The sequence below is a fragment of the Salmo trutta genome, chromosome 28, assembly GCF_901001165.1.
Source record: "Salmo trutta chromosome 28, fSalTru1.1, whole genome shotgun sequence".
Taxonomy (NCBI): Eukaryota; Metazoa; Chordata; class Actinopteri; order Salmoniformes; family Salmonidae; genus Salmo; species Salmo trutta.
The window spans coordinates 894930-917720 of NC_042984.1; the positions used below are offsets into that span (position 1 = coordinate 894930).

General features: G+C 44.3%; 1 protein-coding gene across 1 annotated transcript in view; it reads right to left on the bottom strand.

Annotated features, from left to right (window-relative positions):
* LOC115166441 (filamin-A-like) overlaps positions 1 to 22791 on the bottom strand; it is a 153179-nt gene that overhangs the window by 96900 nt on the left and 33488 nt on the right. Inside the window, 11 exon segments of the mRNA XM_029720339.1 lie at positions 3580 to 3867; positions 3995 to 4085; positions 6963 to 7123; positions 8544 to 8667; positions 8902 to 9045; positions 13849 to 13962; positions 14846 to 15042; positions 15240 to 15376; positions 17048 to 17174; positions 18345 to 18482; positions 21760 to 21960. Coding sequence (XP_029576199.1) covers positions 3580 to 3867; positions 3995 to 4085; positions 6963 to 7123; positions 8544 to 8667; positions 8902 to 9045; positions 13849 to 13962; positions 14846 to 15042; positions 15240 to 15376; positions 17048 to 17174; positions 18345 to 18482; positions 21760 to 21960 — 1722 coding nt within the window.

Genomic DNA, 22791 nt, shown 5'->3' on the forward strand with positions numbered 1-22791 from the left:
GGGTGTTGGCTTTGGGGGTGACCAGTGAGATATACCTGCTGGAGCGCGTGCTACAGGTGGGTGCTGCTATGGTGACCAGTGAGCTGAGATAAGGTGGAGCTTTACCTAGCATAGACTTATAGATGACCTGAAGCCAGTGGGTTTGACGACGAATATGGAGCGAGGGCCAGCCAACAAGAGCATACAGGTCGCCGTAGTGGTGTAACGCCCTGGCCATAGAGAGGGGTTTTTTGTTCTTTATTTTGGTTAGGCCAGGGTGTTACATTGGGTGGGCGTTCTATGTTTCTTTTTCTATGTTTTTGTATTTCTTTGTTTTGGGCCGAGTAGGGTTCCTAATCAGAGGCAGCTGTCTATCGTTGTCTCTGATTAGGAATCATACTTAGGCAGCCTGTTTTCCTTTGGGGTTTTGTGGGTAGTTGTTTTCTGTCTTGTGTGTGTTCACCTGGCAGAACTGTTGGCTTTCGTTTTCCCTGTTTGTTTTTGAAGTGTCTCATTAAAAATCATTATGACCACTTACCACGCTGCATCTTGGTCCCCTCTTCCAGACGATCGTTACAAGTGGGTAGTATATGGGGCTTTGGTGACAAAACAGATGGCACTGTGATAGACTACATCCAGTTAGCTGAGTAGAGTGTTGGAGGCTATTTTGTATATGACATCGCCAAAGTCAAGGATGGGTAGGATAGTCCGTTTTACGAGGGTATGTTTGGCCTATAAATAATAATACCTTATTATAATAAATTAATGTTATATAGCGGGTAACGGATCGTCTCTCTGAACAATTCCGAAATATCTACAGTATATATAGTATGTAATGATATGTTACCTGTAGTATACAGTTGAATTCGGAAGTTTAAATACACCTTAGCCAAACACATGTAAACTCAGTTTTTCGCAATTCCTGACATTTAATCCTAGTAAGAATTCCCTGTCTTAGGTCAGTTAAGATCACCACTTTATTTTAAGAATGTGAAATGTCTGAATAATAGTAAAGAGAATTATTTATTTCAGCTTTTATTTCTTTCATCACATTCCCAGTGGGTCAGAAGTTTACATACGCTCAATTAGTATTTGGTAGCATTGCCTTTACATTGTTTAACTTGGGTCAAATGTTTCGGGTAGACTTCCACAAGCTTCCCACAATAAGTTGGGTGAATTTTGGCCCATTCCTCCTGACAGAGCTGGTGTAATTAAGTCATGTTGTAGGCCTCCTTGCTCGCACACACTTTCTCATTTCTGCCCACAAATGTTCTATAGGATTGAGGTCAGGGCTTTGTGATGGCCACTCTAATACCTTGACTTTGTTGTCCTTAAGCCATTTTGCCACAACATTGGAAGTATGCTTGGGTTCATTGTCCATTTGGAAGACCCATCTGCGACCAAGCTTTAACTTCCTGATTGATGTCTTGAGATGTTGCTTCAGTTATTCCACATAATTTTCCTACGTCGTGATGCATCTATTTTGTGAAGTGCACCAGTCCCTCCTGCAGCAAAGCACCCCCACAAAATGATGCTGCCACCCCGTGCTTCACGGTTGGGATGGTGTTCTTCAGCTCGCAAGCCTCCCCCTTTTTCCTCCAAACATAACAATGGTCATTATGGCCAAACAGTTCTATTTTTGTCTGTGAGTATAACAGAACTCATATGGCAGGCAAAAACCTGAGAAGATTCCATGCAGGAAGTGGCCTGTCTGACAATTTGTAGTCCTTCTGTTGCATCTCTATCGAAATTACAGCATCTGTGCTGTTACATGACACTTTCTAAGGCTTCCATTGGCTCTCTAAAGCGCTCAGAAAGCGGAATGACGTGTCTCCTGTCTCTGGGCAAAGTACAGCAGCAGAGTTTGTAAGTGGCCTGCCTGGGGACAGTGAGTCTGGAGATGCGCGTTCACGAGACCTCACCATTTTTTTCTTTCACTCTTTGAATGAATACAACGTTGTCCGGTTGGAATATTATCGCTATTTTACGAGAACAATAGCATAAAAATGTATCTTAAACAGCGTTTGACATGCTTCTAAGTACGGTAATGGAATATTTTGAATTTTTTTGTCACGAAATGCGCTCGCGCGTTACCCTTCGGATAGTGACCTGAATGCACGAACAAAACGGAGGTATTTGGATATAACTATGGATTATTTGGAACCAAAACAACATTTGTTGTTGAAGTAGAAGTCCTGGGAGTGCATTCTGACGAAGAACAGCAAAGGTAATCCAATTTTTCTAATAGTAATTCTGAGTTTAGTTTGCCCCAAACTTGGCGGGTGTCAAATTAGCTAGCCGTGATGGCCAGGCTATGTACTCAGAATATTGCAAAATGTGCTTTCGCCGAAAAGCTATTTTAAAATCTGACATAGCGATTGCATAAAGGAGTTCTGTATCTATAATTCTTAAAATAATTCTTATGTATTTTGTCAACGTTTATCATGAGTAATTTAGTAAATTCACCGGAAGTTTTCGGTGGGTATGCTAGTTCTGAACATCACATGCTAATGTAAAAAGCTGGTTTTGATATAAATATGAACTTGATTGAACAAAACATGCATGTATTATATAACATAATGTCCTAGGAGTGTCATCTGATGAAGATCATCAATGGTTAGTGCTGCATTTAGCTGTGGTTTTGGTTTTTGTGACATATATGCTTGCTTTGAAAATGGCTGTGTGATTATTTTTGGCTGGGTACTCTCCTGACATAATCTAATGTTTTGCTTTCGCTGTAAAGCCTTTTTGAAATCGGACAACGTGGTTGGATTAACGAGAGTCTTATCTTTCAAATGGTGTAAAATAGTCATATGTTTGAGAAATTGAAGTTATAGCATTTTTGAGATATTTGTATTTCGCGCCACGCGATTGCACTGGCTGTTGAATAGAGTGGGACGCTAACGTCCCACTGGCCCAGAGAGGTTAAATAATCTGTCTGTAAACAATTGTTGTAAAAATTACTTGTGTCATGCACAAAGTAGATGTCCTAACCGACTTGCCAAAACTATAGTTTCTTAACAAGAAATTTGTGTGGTGGTTGAAAAATTAATTTGAGTGACTCCAACCTTAGTGTATGTAAACTTCTGACTTCAACTGTATATGCTATATCACTATCTATCTACACTACATACTACTTAATATATTATATCTCAATCTACACTGCATACTATAAATAATATATATACTATATCACTATCTAGCTACAGTACATACTATATCTCTGTCTATCTACACTACATTCTATAAATACTATATATATACACTATATATGTCAACTACATACTATACATTCTAAATATACTATATCACTATCTATCTAAACTACATACTTTATATACTATATCACTATCTATCTACATACTAAAAAAACTACATACACTGCATACTATATACAGTTGAAGTCGGAAGTTTACATACACTTAGGTTGGAGTCATTAAAACTCATTTTTCAACCACTCCACAAAGTGCACAATTGGCCCAGCGTCTTTCGTGTTTGGTCAGGGTAGGCTGTCATTGTAAATCAGAATTTGTTCTTAATTGACTTGCCTAGTTAATAAAAAATAAAAATATATATTTTTAGTTTTTATAGTGTACATACTATCACCCAGTCCAACCACTTGTATCTTGCTGAGGTCAAGGCTTGGTGCCACGGGGATGGAGAAAGGACTCTTGGGAATAGAATCTCCTCCGTAGGTGAGGGCCACTCCCAGAACCCCCTGCTGGACAGGGGTGTACTTGACCGTATGGGTGTTATCAGGGTTGTTGATGATCTCAAAGTCCTTGACCGTCTCTCCATTAGCCGGGCTGGAGAACACAGCGTCCAGCTTGGCTTTACCTGCAGCCTTGGTGTTTACTGTGAAGTGGGTCAGCTTGTTTAACTCCACACCTGGACGAGAGAAATGAGGGAGAAAGAGATGGGGAAGAGGAGGGGACAGAGGCCATGGAACAGGGAAGGGTTAATTATCTCTGGTGGATCAAATGGTGAGTGTGTAGCGTGTGTGTGTGTGACTCACCACTATGGTTGAGTCCTGGTCCCTCGGCCTTGACCTTGCCGGCGTCATGTGACGGGTCAACTTTGATCCTGATGGGAGTCATGGGGATGGTCTGGAACACAGAGAGGCATACGACATTACTAACCGCACTAACGTTTTCAGAAATGAAGAAAATGGCAGAAAATATTCAGCCGAAGTCTGACGAAAGCGGATACAAATTCATTGCTTTAACTAATTATGACAAATGTTAAGAAACTTTTGAGCAATGTAATAAAGTAATGACTTTTCAAATAAGTTACCTTACACGTTATGTTGGCTGACAATTTGTTAGCTACGCTGTCCTTACGAACCGCATAGCATTACAGCAGTATGTACCGGTATGTTAGCTAGCTACGCTGTCCTTATGAACCACATAGCATAGCATTACAGCAGTATGTACCGGTGTGTTAGCTACGCTGTCCTTATGAACCACATAGCATATCATTACAGCAGTATGTACCGGTGTGTTAGCTACGCTGTCCTTACAAACCACATAGCATTACAGCAGTATGTACCGGTGTGTTAGCTACGCTGTCCTTATGAACCACATAGCATATCATTACAGCAGTATGTACCGGTGTGTTAGCTACGCTGTCCTTATGAACCACATAGCATAGCATTACAGCAGTATGTACCGGTATGTTAGCTACGCTATCCTTATGAACCACATAGCATATCATTACAGCAGTATGTACCGGTGTGTTAGCTACGCTGTCCTTACAAACCACATAGCATTACAGCAGTATGGACCGGTATGTTAGCTACGCTGTCCTTACAAACCACATAGCATAGCATTACAGCAGTATGGACCGGTATGTTAGCTATGCTGTCCTTATGAACCACATAGCATTACAGCAGTATGGACCGGTGTGTTAGCTAGCTATGCTGTCCTTATGAACCACATAGCATTACAGCAGTATGTACCGGTGTGGTAGCTAACTTTAGTTACCTAACGAGTAACGTTAACGTTAGTTGGCTACTAATACATCGAACTTGCAGGCTATAGCTATATAAAGTAACTATAATATAACTAACTACCCAACATTTATTGACTTGATTATTCACGTCATTCTTAGCTAAGTGGTATATTCATTGTGCATTCTCAATGGACATTGTTAATTCTGGCTATCTACTCCAATTTCGGAGCACTCTCATCTGAGTGTGCCAGAGCGCAGAATAACTGACAAATTTTACGAAAACAGCCTAACCAGCTCTGCTAGGGCGAGTAAAATTGTCAGAGTGAGGTGTTCTCTCATGTGTCTGGAAGTAGCTAGCCAATGTTAGCCAGTTAGCTTGGGTGACTAACTGTTGTTGTTATTTCAGAACACTCTGATCAACCCTACTCCTCGGCCAGAGCTCTGAACGCTCCGAGAGCGAATCACTCTGAATTTACGAATGGACAATTTGACAACTTCCTGAGTTTACGAACACCCAGAGCACACTCTGGCATTTCAGATTCAATTTACAAACACACCCGTAGTATAAACCAGCCTTTAGTCTTGACATGTTTGGTTGTTTAGTACATAGCCTCGCATGTGAATCCTTAAAGAGATGGGTGGGGCTAAAACTTTTTATTTGTTTTATTTTTTTATTTCACCTTTATTTAACCAGGTAGGCAAGTTGAGAACAAGTTCTCATTTACAATTGCGACCTGGCCAAGATAAAGCAAAGCAGTTCGACAACATACAAAAACACAGAGTTACACATGGAGTAAAACAACATACAATCAATGATGCAGTAAAACTGCAGTAAAACTTAAGAGGGTGTGAATGATGCTGAATGGGTGGAGACAAAGAAGAGCTCTGCAGTAGGTAACAAAACATTCAAGGGCCATTTTCTCAAAAGTTTATCAACTTTCAAAGCAGAATGACTTTCCCATTGTTCCTCAACTGTAGTGTATGATATACCATTTTCTAGCTCTGAGTCTCTACTTCTATCCAATGTAAAAAAAACACATTTTCAAATTTTGCGACATAAGACCGAATCGAGCCGGTCGGTCACATATACACACACAGTGTTGTAGTAGTCGAGGCCGCTTTTTCAAATGCCCCTACAGTATTATTTACCTAGCCATGCTGATGTGTAGGGACTAAGCTAACTACCTACAGTATTATTTACCTAGCCATGCTGATGTGTAGGGACTAAGCTAACTACCTACTGTATTATTTAACTAGCCATGCTGATGTGTAACACTAAGCTAACTACCTACTGTATTATTTAACTAGCCATGCTGATGTGTAAAACTAAGCTAACTACCTACTGTATTATTTAACTAGCCATGCTGATGTGTAGGGACTAAGCTAACTACCTACTGTATTATTTAACTAGCCATGCTGATGTGTAGGGACTAAGCTAACTACCTACTGTATTATTTAACTAGCCATGCTGATGTGTAGGGACTAAGCTAACTACCTACTGTATTATTTAACTAGCCATGCTGATGTGTAGGGACTAAGCTAACTACCTACTGTATTATTTAACTAGCCATGCTGATGTGTAAAACTAAGCTAACTACCTACTGTATTATTTAACTAGCCATGCTGATGTGTAGGGACTAAGCTAACTACCTACTGTATTATTTAACTAGCCATGCTGATGTGTAGGGACTAAGCTAACTACCTACTGTATTATTTAACTAGCCATGCTGATGTGTAGGGACTAAGCTAACTACCTACTGTATTATTTAACTAGCCATGCTGATTTTTAGGGACTTGGGACTCAACTTTGACTCAAGTATACAGATGCCAGACTTAGTAAAGGTAGGGACTTGGGACTTGACACTGACTCGAGGTTTAGTGAACAGCATACATACTATACAAACACACTACACACCAACACCTTACACACCAACACCTTACACACCAACACACCCACACACACACACTACACCGCAACACCATACACACCAACACCTTACACACCAACACACACACACACACACTCTACCCACCTGGTCAGCGAACAGCACCATGATGGTGTAGCTACCAGCGCCTGGCGGTGTGTATTTAACGGTGAACGTGTTGTTGTCGTTCCTGATGATGTCGAAGTCGATGTCTGCCTCCGCTGGTCCCACCACACCTGGAGAGCACTTTATACCTATACTGATGTCACCTGGGGGGTACACACACCAGTTAATACACCTGGAGAGCACTTTATACCTATACTGATGTCACCTGGGGGACACACACACCAGTTAATACACCTGGAGAGCACTTTATACCTTTTCTGATGTCACCTGGGGGGTACACACACACACACAGTTAATACACCTGGAGAGCACTTAATACTTATACTGATGTCACTTTGGGGGTACACACACACACACACCCACACACACACACAGTTAATACACCTGGAGAGCACTTTATACCTATACTGATGTCACCTGGGGGGTACACACACACACACACACACACACACACACACACACACACACACACACACACACACACACACACACACACACACACACACACACACAGTTAATACACCTGGAGAGCACTTTATACCTATACTGATGTCACCTGGGGGGTACACACACACACACACACACACACACACACACACACACACACACACACAGTTAATACACCTGGAGAGCACTTAATACTTATACTGATGTCACTTGGGGGGTACACACACACACACACACACACACACACACACACACACACACACACACACACACACACACACACACACACACACACACACACACACACACAGAGACTGGGGAGTTTGTGGTGGACTGTACCAACGCGGGTCCAGCTGAGCTGACCATAGAGATTATCAGTGACAGCGGGACAGAGGCGGAGGTCCACATCCAGGATAACGGAGACGGAACCTACACCATCACCTACATCCCCCGGTACCCCGACTCCTACACACTCACTATCCGCTACGGGGGGCAGGATGTACCCATCTTCCCCGCCCGCCTGACCGTGGAGCTAGGCTTGTCCTGCAGGTATAATAACTGATCCTTAGTAGGTCAGTTAGTAGAGCGTGGTGCTTGTAATGCCAAGGTAGTGGGTTGGATATTTGTAGGTCAGTTAGTAGAGCATGGTGCTTGTAATGCCAGGGTAGTGGGATGGATATTTGTAGGTCAGTTAGTAGAGCATGGTGCTTGTAATGCCAGGGTATTGGGGTGGATATTTGTAGGTCAGTTAGTAGAGCATGGTGCTTGTAATGCCAGGGTAGTGGGGTGGATATTTGTAGGTCAGTTAGTAGAGCATGGTGCTTGTAATGCCAGGGTAGTGGGTTGGATTCCCGGGGCCACCCATACGTAAAACGTATGCAAGCATAACTGTAAGTCACTTAGGATAAAAGCGTATGCTAAATGGCATAATATTATGATGTATTATGGTTTCTTTTTCATTAGACACTTCTAAATCCATGAGGGAAAGTGAACGAGTGCACACTTTAAGGAGAAGGGAAGAGCATCAGAATAGGGCTGGTGTAGTGTAAAGGTCTTACCTTGTCCCGCCTCACCACAGTCCACAGTAAAGGGGCTGGTGTAGTGTAAAGGTCTTACCTTGTCCTGCCTCACCACAGTCCACAGTGAAGAATGTTGGTTCAAAAGCCTTCAGCCCTGTTTCTGCCACACCAGGACCTGACACCTTCACCTTCTTAGGGTGGCAGCCTGCCCCGATCGTCATCTACACATACAAGAGAGGAAAATAAGTTTGTATGTGAGGGTAAAGCTGAAGTCTCCATTTAGCAGTTTGTATGTGTGGGGGTAAAGCTGAAGTCTCCATTTAACAGTTTGTATGTGTGGGGGTAAAGCTGAAGTCTCCATTTAACAGTTTGTATGTGTGGGTAGAGCTGAAGTCTCTATTTAACAGTTTGTTAATGCCCCCATTTTTCCTAGAAACCTGTCAGTATTTGCTCACCCTGAAAGGACTGTCCGGTATGTTGACTCCGCCCCAAGACACCATGACGGTGTGTTTGATGGGTTTCTTGGGGGTGTAACTGCAGGTGTACGTTCCATTACCGTTATCCTTCACCTGGACATCTACTGGGGTACCCTCACCATCCTAGAGAGAGAATGAGACACAGAGAGACATGACCCTTAGGGTACCCTCACCATCCTAGAGAGAGACAGACAGAGAGACATGACCCTTAGGGTACCCTCACCATCCTAGAGAGAGACAGACAGAGACACAGAGAGACATGACCCTTAGGGTACCCTCACCATCCTAGAGAGAGAATGAGACACAGAGAGACATGACCCTTAGGGTACCCTCACCATCCTAGAGAGAGACAGACAGAGAGACCCTTAGGGTACCCTCACCATCCTAGAGAGAGACAGACAGAGACACAGAGAGACATGACCCTTAGGGTACCCTCACCATCCTAGAGAGAGACAGACAGAGAGACCCTTAGGGTACCCTCACCATCCTAGAGAGAAACAGACAGAGACACAGAGAGACATGACCCTTAGGGTACCCCCACCATCCTAGAGAGAGAATGAGACACAGAGAGACATGACCCTTAGGGTACCCTCACCATCCTAGAGAGAGACAGACAGAGAGACATGACCCTTAGGGTACCCTCACCATCCTAGAGAGAGACAGACAGAGAGACATGACCCTTAGGGTACCCTCACCATCCTAGAGAGAGACAGACAGAGAGACATGACCCTTAGGGTACCCTCACCATCCTAGAGAGAGACAGACAGAGAGACATGACCCTTAGGGTACCCTCACCATCCTAGAGAGAGAATGAGAGAGAGATGGGGAGAGATAGATCCTTAGGGTCATCACCATCCTAGAGAGAGAACGAGAGAGAGATGGGGAGAGATAGACCCTTAGGGTCATCACCATCCTAGAGAGAGAATGAGAGAGAGATGGGGAGAGATAGACCCTTAGGGTCATCCCCATCCTAGAGAGAGAGAACGGGGAAGAGATGGGGAGAGATAGATCCTTAGGGTCATCACCATCCTAGAGAGAGAATGAGAGAGAGATGGGGAGAGATAGACCGTTAGTGTCATCACCATCCTAGAGAGAGAGAATGAGAGAACGAGAGAACGAGGAAGAGATGGGGAGAGATAGACCCTTAGGGTCGTCACCATCCTAGAGAGAGAATGAGAGAACGAGAGAACGAGGAAGAGATGGGGAGAGATAGACCCTTAGGGTCGTCACCATCCTAGAGAGAGAGAATGAGAGAACGAGAGAACGAGGAAGAGATGGGGAGAGATAGACCCTTAGGGTCATCACCATCCTAGAGAGAGAGAATGAGAGAGAGATGGGGAGAGATAGACCCTTATACCCTGACTACACTGCTTGCACGCGTCAACGAGTGTCTGCGTTGCCAAGGGCTAAAATAGAAGTCATTCCTATTTCTGACGCAGATCGCACTGCAAGTCCTGCCTCCTCATTGGTTTATAGAAGCAGGTACCCACGTGCCATCTCCTCATTGGTTATACCCACGTGGGTGATTGAAAGACGAACTGTTGCCGGTTGTCGTGGTAATACTATGAAAGTTTAGATGCCAATCACTATATAAGTTAAACTATGAAAAATCCTGGAAGGAGGAGAAATGACTAGAAACGATTCGGTTGACCATTTTATGTGGATTAATTGTCGGAGTAGAGGACCTTGTGCATTTCAGGTAAAATAACAACTCAATGTTTATATTCCAGGACAAATTAGCTAGCAACAGCAAGCTAGCTCTATAGGACAAATTAGCTAGCAACAGCAAGCTAGCTAAATAGGACAAAATAGCTACCAAGTGCAAGCTAACTAGCTAAATTGCCATAAATGTTTAATGCTTTTCGACCTGTCCCCAAATTAATGTCATTGGTTCAGAGTTTGTTTTGATATTTTAACCTGTGTGTTGTGATCGCATTTGGTGTAGGGGGACAAAATAAATTTATGCACGATGGCATATCCTAGCTTCTGGGCCTGAGTAACAGGCAGTTTACTTTGGGCACGCTTTTCATCCGGACGTCAAAATAATGCCCCCTAGCCTCCTGACATTTGTTTATTGGTCTGACAAGTGAAAATCTAAACTATGGTTACTAAGGCCTCTTGTACAGAAACCACATGATGAAAATCACTTCACTTCAATGGTGTGACATCATGTCGAGGGGGGGGAGGGAGCAAAGCAAGCATCAAGTAGCTATAGTAGGACAGGACAGCATCAAGTAGCTATAGTAGGACAGGACAGCATGGAGTAGCTATAGTAGGACAGCATGGAGTAGCTATAGTAGGACAGGACCGCATGGAGTATCTATAGTAGGACAGCATGGAGTAGCTATAATAGGACAGGACAGCATGGAGTAGCTATAGTAGGACAGCATGGAGTAGCTATAGTAGGACAGGACAGCATGGAGTAGCTATAGTAGGACAGCATGGAGTAGCTATAGTAGGACAGCATGGAGTAGCTATAGCAGGACAGCATGGAGTAGCTATAGTAGGACAGCATAGAGCAGCTATAGTAGGACAGCATGGAGTAGCTATAGCAGGACAGCATGGAGTAGCTATAGTAGGACAGCATGGAGTAGCTATAGTAGGACAGCATGGAGTAGCTATAGTAGGACAGCATGGAGTGGCTATAGTAGGACAGCATGGAGTAGCCATAGTAGGACAGCATGGAGTAGCTATAGTAGGACAGCATGGAGTATCTATAGTAGGACAGCATGGAGTAGCTATAGTAGGACAGCATGGAGTAGCTATAGTAGGACAGCATGGAGTAGCTATAGTAGGACAGGACAGCATGGAGTAGCTATAGTAGGACAGCATGGAGTAGCTATAGTAGGACAGCATGGAGTAGCTATAGTAGGACAGGACAGCATGGAGTAGCTATAGTAGGACAGCATGGAGTAGCTATAGTAGGACAGCATGGACTATCTATAGTAGGACAGCATGGAGCAGCTATAGTAGGACAGCATGGAGTAGCTATAGCAGGACAGCATGGAGTAGATATAGCAGGACAGCATGGAGTAGCTATAGTAGGACAGCATGGAGTAGCTATAGTAGGACAGCATGGAGTAGCCATAGTAGGACAGCATGGAGTAGCTATAATAGGACAGCATGGAGTAGCCATAGTAGGACAGCATGGAGTAGATATAGCAGGACAGCATGGAGTAGCTATAATAGGACAGCATGGAGTAGCTATAGTAGGACAGCATGGAGTAGCTATAGTAGGACAGCATGGAGTAGCCATAGTAGGACAGCATGGAGTAGATATAGCAGGACAGCATGGAGTAGCTATAGTAGGACAGCATGGAGTAGCTATAGTAGGACAGCATGGAGTAGCTATAGCAGGACAGCATGGAGTAGATATAGCAGGACAGCATGGAGTAGCTATAGTAGGACAGCATGGAGTAGCTATAGCAGGACAGCATGGAGTAGCTATAGCAGGACAGCATGGAGTAGCCATAGTAGGACAGTGTGGAGTAGATATAGTAGGACAGTGTGGAGTAGATATAATAGGAGAGCATGGTGCTAATCACCCTAATATAGTGTCCCACAATTTCTGAATTTACCCAAATAACCCTAATATATGGTCCCACTTTTTCTGAGTTCACCCTAATCAACCTAATATAGTGTCCCACTTGTTCTGAATTCACCCTAATAACCAAAATATGGTGTCCCTCATGTTCTCAATTCACCCTAAGAACCCTAATATAGTGTCCCACTTGTTCTGAATTCAACCTAATAACCATAATTTAACCTCTCTTGGGTAGGGGGCAGTTTTTTGAATTTTGTATGAATGAGGTGCCCAATGTAAACTGCCTGTTACTCAGGCCCAGAAGCTAGGATATGCATATGCATGGTAGTATTGGATAGAAAACACTCTAAAGTTTCCAAAACTGTTAAAATAATGTCTGTGAGTATAACAGAACTGATATGGCCGGCGAAAACCTGAGGAAAATCCATCCAGGAAGTGACATTCTTTTGAATTGAGTGTTTTTCCATTGAAAGCCTATCCACCATCTAAACGGATGGGACCTAGATTGCAGTTCCTATGCCTTCCACTAGATGTCAAGTCTTTAGAAATTGTTTCAAGCTTTTATTCTGAAAAATGAGTAAGAATGACAACATTATCTGAGTGGTCGGTGGAATGAACCAGAGCTTTTTGCGAGCACTACCGGGAGCGCACCCGCTGTTCTTTTTCCTTTGTATTGAATACGCTATTGTCCGGTTGCAATATTATTGATTATAAAGACATTAGACAACCTGAAGATTAATAAAAAACATTGTTTGACATGTTTCAATGAACTTTACCGGTACTATTTGGATCTATTCGCCTGCCTGTTGTGACCTCCTTTTAGCCTGTGGATTACTGAACAAAACGCGCCAACAAAACAGAGTTTTTGGGATATGAAGAGGGACTTTATCGAACAAAACAAACATTTATTGTGTAACATGGAGTCTTGTGAGTGCAACCATATGAAGATCATCAAAGGTAAGTGATTAATTTTATTGCTATTTCTGACTTTCGTGACTAATTTACTTGGCTGGAAAATGTTTGTATGCTTTTGTAAGCGGGTCGCTTTCCTCAGATAATCGCATGGTATGCTTTCGCCGTAAAGCCTTTCTGAAATCTGACACAGCGGCTGGATTAACAAGAAGTTAATCTTTCAGCCGATGTATAACACTTGTATGTTTTCTGAATGTTTATTATGAGTATTTCTGTATTTTGAATTTTGCAATTTCACCGGATATTCTCGAAGTGGAACGCTATTGTCTCACTTGTTCTGAATTCACCATAATAACCCTAACCCTAATATATGTCAAGTATAAACTTGACAGAGTACTCAGGATCATTATTACAGTTTTTGTTGCGAATTTAAGGTATAAATTAAGCTTGAGTCTGCTAGGCACACGTACCTGTGCCAGGATCTTGAGAGGGGCTTTGCCTCCTAGTTTGGCGTCGACGGTGAACTCAGTCTGTTTCCCCACAGCTAGACCACTACTCTGTAGACCTGGACCATGCACGTTCACCTACACACACACACACACACACACACACACACACACACATCATTAAACACAATCAGAGGGTTACCAGTTCAAATCAAATCAAATGTATTTATATAGCCCTTCTTACATCAGCTGATATCTCAAAGTGCTGTACAGAAACCCAGCCTAAAACCCCCAAACAGCAAGTGATGCAGGTGTAGAAGCACGGTGGCTGGGAAAAACTCCCTAGAAAGGCCAAAACCTAGGAAGAAACCTAGAGAGGAACCAGGCTATGAGAGGTGGCCAGTCCTCTTCTGGCTGTGCTGGGTGGAGATTAGAAACCTAGAGAGGAACCAGGCTATGAGGGGTGGCCAGTCCTCTTCTGGCTGTGTCGGGTGGAGATTAGAAACCTAGAGAGGAACCAGGCTATGAGGGGTGGCCAGTCCTCTTCTGGCTGTGCCGGGTGGAGATTAGAAACCTAGAGAGGAACCAGGCTATGAGAGGTGGCCAGTCCTCTTCTGGCTGTGCTGGGTGGAGATTAGAAACCTAGAGAGGAACCAGGCTATGAGGGGTGGCCAGTCCTCTTCTGGCTGTGTCGGGTGGAGATTAGAAACTTAGAGAGGAACCAGGCTATGAGGGGTGGCCAGTCCTCTTCTGGCTGTGCCGGGTGGAGATTAGAAACCTAGAGAGGAACCAGGCTATGAGGGGTGGCCAGTCCTCTTCTGGCTGTGCCGGGTGGAGATTATAACGGGTCTGGCAGGGAAAATCTGGTGGGATGTGTCGGAAAAAGAACGATTGCTGGTGTCAAGTCATAGATGCCCTCGAGCAAGGCACTTCTACCACTGCTCCAGGGAGCTACACTGTTACTCACCATGTTTCAACCTTATTATGGACAATAAAGTAATCTACACACACACACACGTACCTTATCAGGGTAGAAGTCCTTGTTCGGAGCAGCAGTGATTTCAGCCATGAAGGGAGAGTGCTGGATGTCCTCGTTGTTACAGAGGACATGCACCGCATACTCTCCTGCTTCCATTGGCCAGTACCGCACGTCAGATGACCCGTCGCCCTTATCATCACACTCAATCTTCGCCTGGGACGGACCCTCCACCGAGAAACCTGGACACACACACACACACACACACACACACACACACACACACACACACACACACACACACACACACACACACACACACACACCTTCTGATCAGAACACACACACCTTCTGATCAGGACACACAGGGTGTGTGTGTGTGTGTGTGTGTGTGTGTGTGTGTGTGTGTGTGTGTGTGTGTGTGTGTGTGTGTACTTACCCAGTGTTCCCACGTTGTCTCCGACGGCCTCGACCACGAAGTCGGCAGATTTACCCATAATGCCGGTCTCCAGGCCAGGCCCCCAGGCATGCACATTCTGTGTCCCTGCCTCCGAACCAATCTTCACCTCCTTCGGGCTACAACCCGGAAGTGACATCATCAGTCAGCGACCGCATTACAGCATCATCAGTCAGCGACAGCATTACAGCATCATCAGTCAACGACAGCATTACAGCATCATCAGTCAACGACCGGATTACAGCATCAGTCAGCGACAGCATTACAGCATCATCAGTCAGCGACAGCATTACAGCATCATCAGTCAGCGACAGCATTACAGCATCATCAGTCAGCTACAGCATTACAGCATCATCAGTCAGCTACAGCATTACAGCATCATCAGTCAGCGACAGCATTACAGCATCATCAGTCAGCGACAGCATTACAGCATCATCAGTCAGCGACAGCATTGCAGCATCATCAGTCAGCGACAGCATTACAGCATCAGTCAGCGACAGCATTACAGCATCATCAGTCAGCGACAGCATTACAGCATCATCAGTCAGCGACAGCATTACAGCATCATCAGTCGGCATCAGCATTACATCATCATCAGTCAGCGACAGCATTACAGCATCATCAGTCAGCGACAGCATCATCAGTCAGCGACAGCATTACAGCATCATCAGTCAGCGACAGCATCATCAGTCAGCGACAGCATTACAGCAGTCTTTATTTATTCGGTTGTGGACCAAAAAAGATATTTGAAAGATGATAGCAGCTATTTAGAAGACTGTGATATGTGGTTGAATGAACTGACTTAGTTGAAGGAACTGACTTAATTGAAGGAACTGACTTAGTTGAATGAAGTGAATTAGCTGAAGGAAATGACTTAGTTGAAGGAACTGACTTAGTTGAATGAAGTGAATTAGCTGAAGGAAATGACTTAGTTGAAGGAACTGACTTAGCTGAAGGAACTGACTTAGTTGAATGAACTGACTTAGTCGCACTGCATAAGAGACAGGTAAATGACTATAAAATGTACAGTGGCAAGAAAAAGTAAGCAAACCATTTGAAATTACCTTCTAATACAATAATGTGTGTGTTATTAGTTTAATCAGACTGTGTTTGTCTGTTATTGTGACAAAGATGAAGATGAAGTTACCTGGGGGGGATGTGTTACCTGGGGGGATGTGTTACCTGGGGGGATGTGTTACCTGGGGGGATGTGTTACCTGGGGGGATGTGTTACCTGGGGGGATGGGGGGATGTGTTACCTGGGGGGATGTGTTACCTGGGGGGATGTGTTACCTGGGGGGGATGTGTTACCTGGGGGGATGTGTTACCTGGGGGGATGGGGGGATGTGTTACCTGGGGGGGATGTGTTACCTGGGGGGATGTGTTACCTGGGGAGGATGTGTTACCTGGGGAGGATGTGTTACCTGGGGGGGGATGTGTTACCTGGGGGGATGTGTTACCTGGGGGGATGTGTTACCTGGGGGGGATGTGTTACCTGGGGGGGATGTGTTACCTGGGGGGATGTGTTACCTGGGGGGGATGTGTTACCTGGGGAGGATGTGTTACCTGGGGGGGATGTGTTACCTGGGGGGGATGTGTTACCTGGGGGGATGTGTTACCTGGGGGATGTGTTACCTGGGGGGATGTGTTACCTGGGGGATGTGTTACCTGGGGGGGATGTGTTACCTGGGGGGGATGTGTTACCTGGGGGGGATGTGTTACCTGGGGGGATGTGTTACCTGGGGGGGATGTGTTACCTGGGGGGGATGTGTTACCTGGGGGATGTGTTACCTGCTGAGGATGTGCTGTCCTCCCCAGGTGATGGTTATACTGTATGTTCCGGGGGTGGTGGGGTAGTACTCAAACCCAAACACTCCGTCTCCAACATCCTTCATCTTACATGGCTCCTCCAGGCCCTCTGCACTCACAGAGAGAGAGAGAGATCTTTCATCTTCATATGGTGGAAACTTTACCACTACACCGCGTATACCTATCCAGACCATTCATATCTGCACACAAGTAGTGTATGAAGCAAAAAGGCTATGGGTAATGTAGTTTCTAAAGCAAAGAGGCTGCTGGGTAGTGTAGTTTATTAAACAGAGATGCTGCTGGGTAGTATAGTTTATTAAACAGAGATGCTGCTGGGTAGTATAGTTTATTAAACATATAGGCTGCTGGGTAGTGTAGTTCATCAAACATATAGCCTGCTGGGTAGTGTAGTTTATAAAACAGAGATGCTGCTGGGTAGTATAGTTTATTAAACATATAGCCTGCTGGGTGGTGTAGTTTATTAAACATATAGCCTGCTGGGTAGTGTAGTTTATTAAACATATAGCCTGCTGGGTAGTGTAGTTTATTAAACATATAGGCTGCTGGGTAGTGTAGTTTATTAAACATATAGGCTGCTGGGTATGTGTAGTTCATCAAACATATAGCCTGCTGGGTAGTGTAGTTTATAAAACAGAGATGCTGCTGGGTAGTATAGTTTATTAAACATATAGCCTGCTGGGTGGTGTAGTTTATTAAACATATAGCCTGCTGGGTAGTGTAGTTTATTAAACATATAGGCTGCTGGGTAGTGTAGTTTATTAAACATATAGCCTGCTGGGTAGTGTAGTTTATGAAACACATAGCCTGCTGGGTAGTGTAGTTTATGAAACAGAGATGCTGCTGGGTAGTATAGTTTATTAAACATATAGGCTGCTGGGTAGTGTCATTTATCAAACATATAGGCTGCTGGGTAGTATAGTTTATTAAACATATAGCCTGCTGGGTGGTGTAGTTTATTAAACATATAGCCTGCTGGGTGGTGTAGTTTATTAAACATATAGCCTGCTGGGTAGTGTAGTTTATTAAACATATAGGCTGCTGGGTAGTGTAGTTTATGAAACAGAGATGCTGCTGGGTAGTATAGTTTATTAAACATATAGGCTGCTGGGTAGTGTCATTTATCAAACATATAGGCTGCTGGGTAGTATAGTTTATTAAACATATAGCCTGCTGGGTAGTGTAGTTTATTAAACATATAGGCTGCTGGGTAGTGTAGTTTATTAAACATATAGCCTGCTGGGTAGTGTAGTAGACTCACTGGGGCCCTTGATGGTGACTTTGAGTTCTCCATTCCCAGCTCCTTTGGTGAAGACTCTGAAGTCAGCAGTCTCCTTCACCCTGAGGCCTTTAGGCTGGAGACCACGGCCCTTAGCCCGAACCAGGCTGGGGTTACAAGCTGGAGAGGGGGTGGGGGAGTTTAGAGATTAATACATAGAATTGAACACATAGTTTGAATAGAAACTGAAGGATGAGGACAACAACTGCCAGGAGATCAAGAGAGAGAGAGAGAGACGCAGAGAGAGAGACACAGAGAGAGAGACCAAGACAGAGAGAGAAAAAGTGAGAGAGAAAGAGAGAGACAGAGAGAGACAGAGTGAGACAGAGTGAGAGAGGAGTAAACATAACATTGCCTCCTTTATCTGTCCTTATTTGTAACTTTAAGTCCTTCTCCTCTCATCCTCCCTTCCCTCTAATCCCGAGTTTGTCTGTCTTTAACCACAGCAGAAAGTGATGCATTATCTCCTCATGAAGCAGAACTCCTAAATAAGGCACCGCTGAATCACTGTCACACACCACAATGGGGTGCGATGCCTGTGTGTTTTTGTGTGTGTGTGTTGTGAGCGAGATGACACACCAGTCTGAGAGAGGATGAGTCACAAGGAATGGTATAAGACACACACAGAGAAAGAGAGAAGATACCCTCCCTCCATCCTTCTAGAGAGAGAGAGAGACAGAAAGAGTGAAAGAGAGATAGCAAGGGGGAGAGACAGAGAGAGAGAGTGTGAAAGAGATAGCAAGGGGGAGAGAGGGAGAGAGAGAGCGAGAGAGAGGGAGAGAGAGCGAGAGCGAGCGACAGAGAGAGCGAGAGAGATAGCAAAGGGGGGAGAGAGAGAGAGGAGATACCATCCCTCCATCCTTCGAGAGAGAGAGTGAAAGAGAGATAGCAAGGGGGAGAGACAGAGAGACAGAGAAGAGATACCACCCCTCCATCCTTCTAGAGAGAGAGAGAAAGAGAGATAGCAAGGGAGAGAGAGAGAGAGAGAGAGAGACAGAGAGGAGAGACAGGGAGAGTGAGGAGAGACCAGCGAACGCAGAATCATCCAGAGAGAAAGAGCAAGTGAATGAACAGTCAGACAGGAGAGAAAGGAGGAGAGGGAGAGAACATAACAAACAGACAGAAAAGTTGTGTCAAACACTAGAAACGGAAACACTAGAAACAGAAACTGAAACACTACAAGCAGAAAACCACTAGAAACAGAAACAGAAACACTAGAAACAGAAACACTAGAAACAGAAACTGAAACACTAGAAACAGAAACTGAAACACTAGAAACAGAAACTGAAACACTAGAAACAGAAACTGAAACACTAGAAACAGAAACTGAAACACTAGAAACAGAAACACTAGAAACAGAAACTGAAACACTAGAAACAGAAACACTAGAAACAGAAACACTAGAAACAGAAACAGAAACACTAGAAACAGAAACACTAGAAACAGAAACACTAGAAACAGAAACTGAAACACTAGAAACTGAAACACTAGAAACAGAAACTGAAACACTAGAAACTGAAACACTAGAAACAGAAACTGAAACACTAGAAACTGAAACACTAGAAACTGAAACACTAGAAACAGAAACACTAGAAACAGAAACTGAAACTGAAACACTTACAAGCAGAAAACCACTAGAAACAGAAACACTAGAATCAGAAAATGAAGGACCGGAAACAGAAACACGAGAAGCAGAAACACGAGAAGCAGAAACACGAGAAGCAGAAACACTAGAAACAGAAACACGAGAAGCAGAAACACGAGAAGCAGAAACACGAGAAGCAGAAACAGAAACTCTAGAAACAGAAACAGTGGAAACAAAAACACACAAAACACAAACACACGAATCAGAAACATTAGAAACAGAAACACTAGAAATAGAAACACTAGATACGGAAACACTGGACACAGAGACACTAGAAACAGAAACACTAGAAAATGTAATGACAAAAACAGAAACACGAGACACAAACATAGAAACAGACATAGAAACACTAGAAATAGAAACACTAGAAAAAGAAATACTAGAAAACTAGAAACACTAGAAGCAGAAACACTAGAAATAGACATACTAGACACAGAAACACTACAAACAGACACACTAAAAAAAATACATTAGAAACAGAAATACTAGAAACACTAGAAGCAGAAACATTAGAAACAGAAACACCAAAAACAGAAACAATAGAAATACTATTAATATCAACACCAAAAGCAGAAACACTAGAAACAGTAATAAAAACGCTACGAACAGAAACACTACAAACAGAAACACCAGAAACTGAAACACTAGAAACACCAGAAGAAAACAAATTGACACAGAAACACCAGCAACAAAAAAAACAACTAGAAACTGAAACCCTGGAAACAGAAACCCTATAAACAAACACTATAAACAGAAATACTGGAAACAAAAACACTATAAACACAGAAAGAGAAACACTAGAAGCAGAAACACTAGAAACACAGGAATAGAAACACTAGAAACACCAGAAACACAAACACTAGAAACAATAGACACGGAAGCACCAGAAACACAAACACTAGAAACACAAATGCAAGAAACAGAAAAGCTAAAAACAGAAACAATAAAAACAGAAACAATAGAAATACTACAAAAATAAACTAGAAGTAGAAACAGAAACACAAGAAATAGAAATAATAGAAACAGGAACACCACAGACAGAAAGATTAGAAACAGAAAAACTAGAAAATGAAACACTAGAAACACTAGAAACACAAACAAACACTAGAAACACAAACACTAGAAACACAAACACTAGAAACACAAACACTAGAAACACAAACACTAGAAGCACAAACACTAGAAACACAAACAGTAGAAACAGAAAAACTAGAAAATGAAACACTAGAAACCCCAGAAACACAAACACTAGAAACACAAACACTAGAAACACAAACACTAGAAACACAAACACTAGAATTGGAAACAGAAAAAGTGTTTCTAATTCTGTTTCATGTGTTGCTATGTTGACAGTGAAGGGTCTCTTGCTGCCCCTCCCCTCCCTCCCCCCTCCTGTCTCACCCTCTCCTATGTTGACAGTGAAGGGGCTCTTGCTGATTTGCCCCTCCCCTTCCCTCCCTCCCCCCTCCTGTCTCACCCTCTCCTATGTTGACAGTTAAGGGTCTCTTGCTGATTTGCCCCTCCCCTCCCCCCTCCTGTCTCACCCTCTCCTATGTTGACAGTGAAGGGTCTCTTGCTGATTTGCCCCTTCCCTCCCCCCTCCTGTCTCACCCTCCTGTCTCACCCTCTCCTATGTTGACAGCGAAGGGTCTCTTGCTGTTCTCCCCTCCCCCCTCCTGTCTCACCCTCTCCTATGTTGACAGTGAAGGGGTTCTTGCTGGTTTGCCCCTCCCCTCCCCCCTCCTGTCTCACCCTCTCCTATGTTGACAGCGAAGGGGCTCTTGCTGATCTGTCCTCCAGCGAATGTAATGTAGATGGTGTGGGCCCCCTCCAGGGTGGGTTTGTAGGTGCAGCGGTACGAACTGTTGCCCTTATCCTCTATCTGACACACCACCACATCCTTCTGACCCGCTGGGTCCATGATCACCACCTCTACCTCTCCCACACCAGCACCTGGAGACAGGGAGAGCCTTAGCACCTGGACACAGGGAGAGCCTTAGCACCTGGACACCTGGAGAGTCTTAGCACCTGGAGACAGAGAGAGCCTTAGCACCTGGAGACAGGGAGGGCCTTAGCACCTGGAGACAGGGAGGGCCTTACCACCTGGACACAGGGAGAGCCTTAGCACCTGGACACAGGGAGAGCCTTAGCACCTGGAGACGGGGAGAGCCTTAGCACCTGGAGACGGGGAGAGCCTTAGTACCTGGAAACGGGGAGAACCTTAACACCTGGAGACGGGGAGAGCCTTAGCACCTGGAGACGGGGAGAGCCTTAGCACCTGGAGACGGGGAGAACCTTACCACCTGGAGACGGGGAGAACCTTACCACCTGGAGACGGGGAGAGCCTTAGCACCTGGAGACAGGGAGAGCCTTAGCACCTGGAGAGCCTTAGCACCTGGACACAGGAAGAGCCTTAGCACCTGGACACAGGGAGAGCCTTAGCACCTGGAGACAGGGAGAGCCTTAGCACCTGGAGACAGGGAGAGCCTTAGCACCTGGAGACAGGGAGAGCCTTAGCACCTGGAGAGCCTTAGCACCTGGAGACAGAGAGAGCCTTAGCACCTGGAGAGCCTTAGCACCTGGAGACAGAGAGAGCCTTAGCACCTGGACACAGGGAGAGCCTTAGCACCTGGACACAGGGAGAGCCTTAGCACCTGGACACAGGGAGAGCGTTAGCACCTGGACACGGGGAGGGCCTTAGCACCATACCAATATATTGTATATACGTTCTTTTTTCTGAAAGAAGTGGGAAGGAAATGGACTGATGTGTATGAATCATGGTGT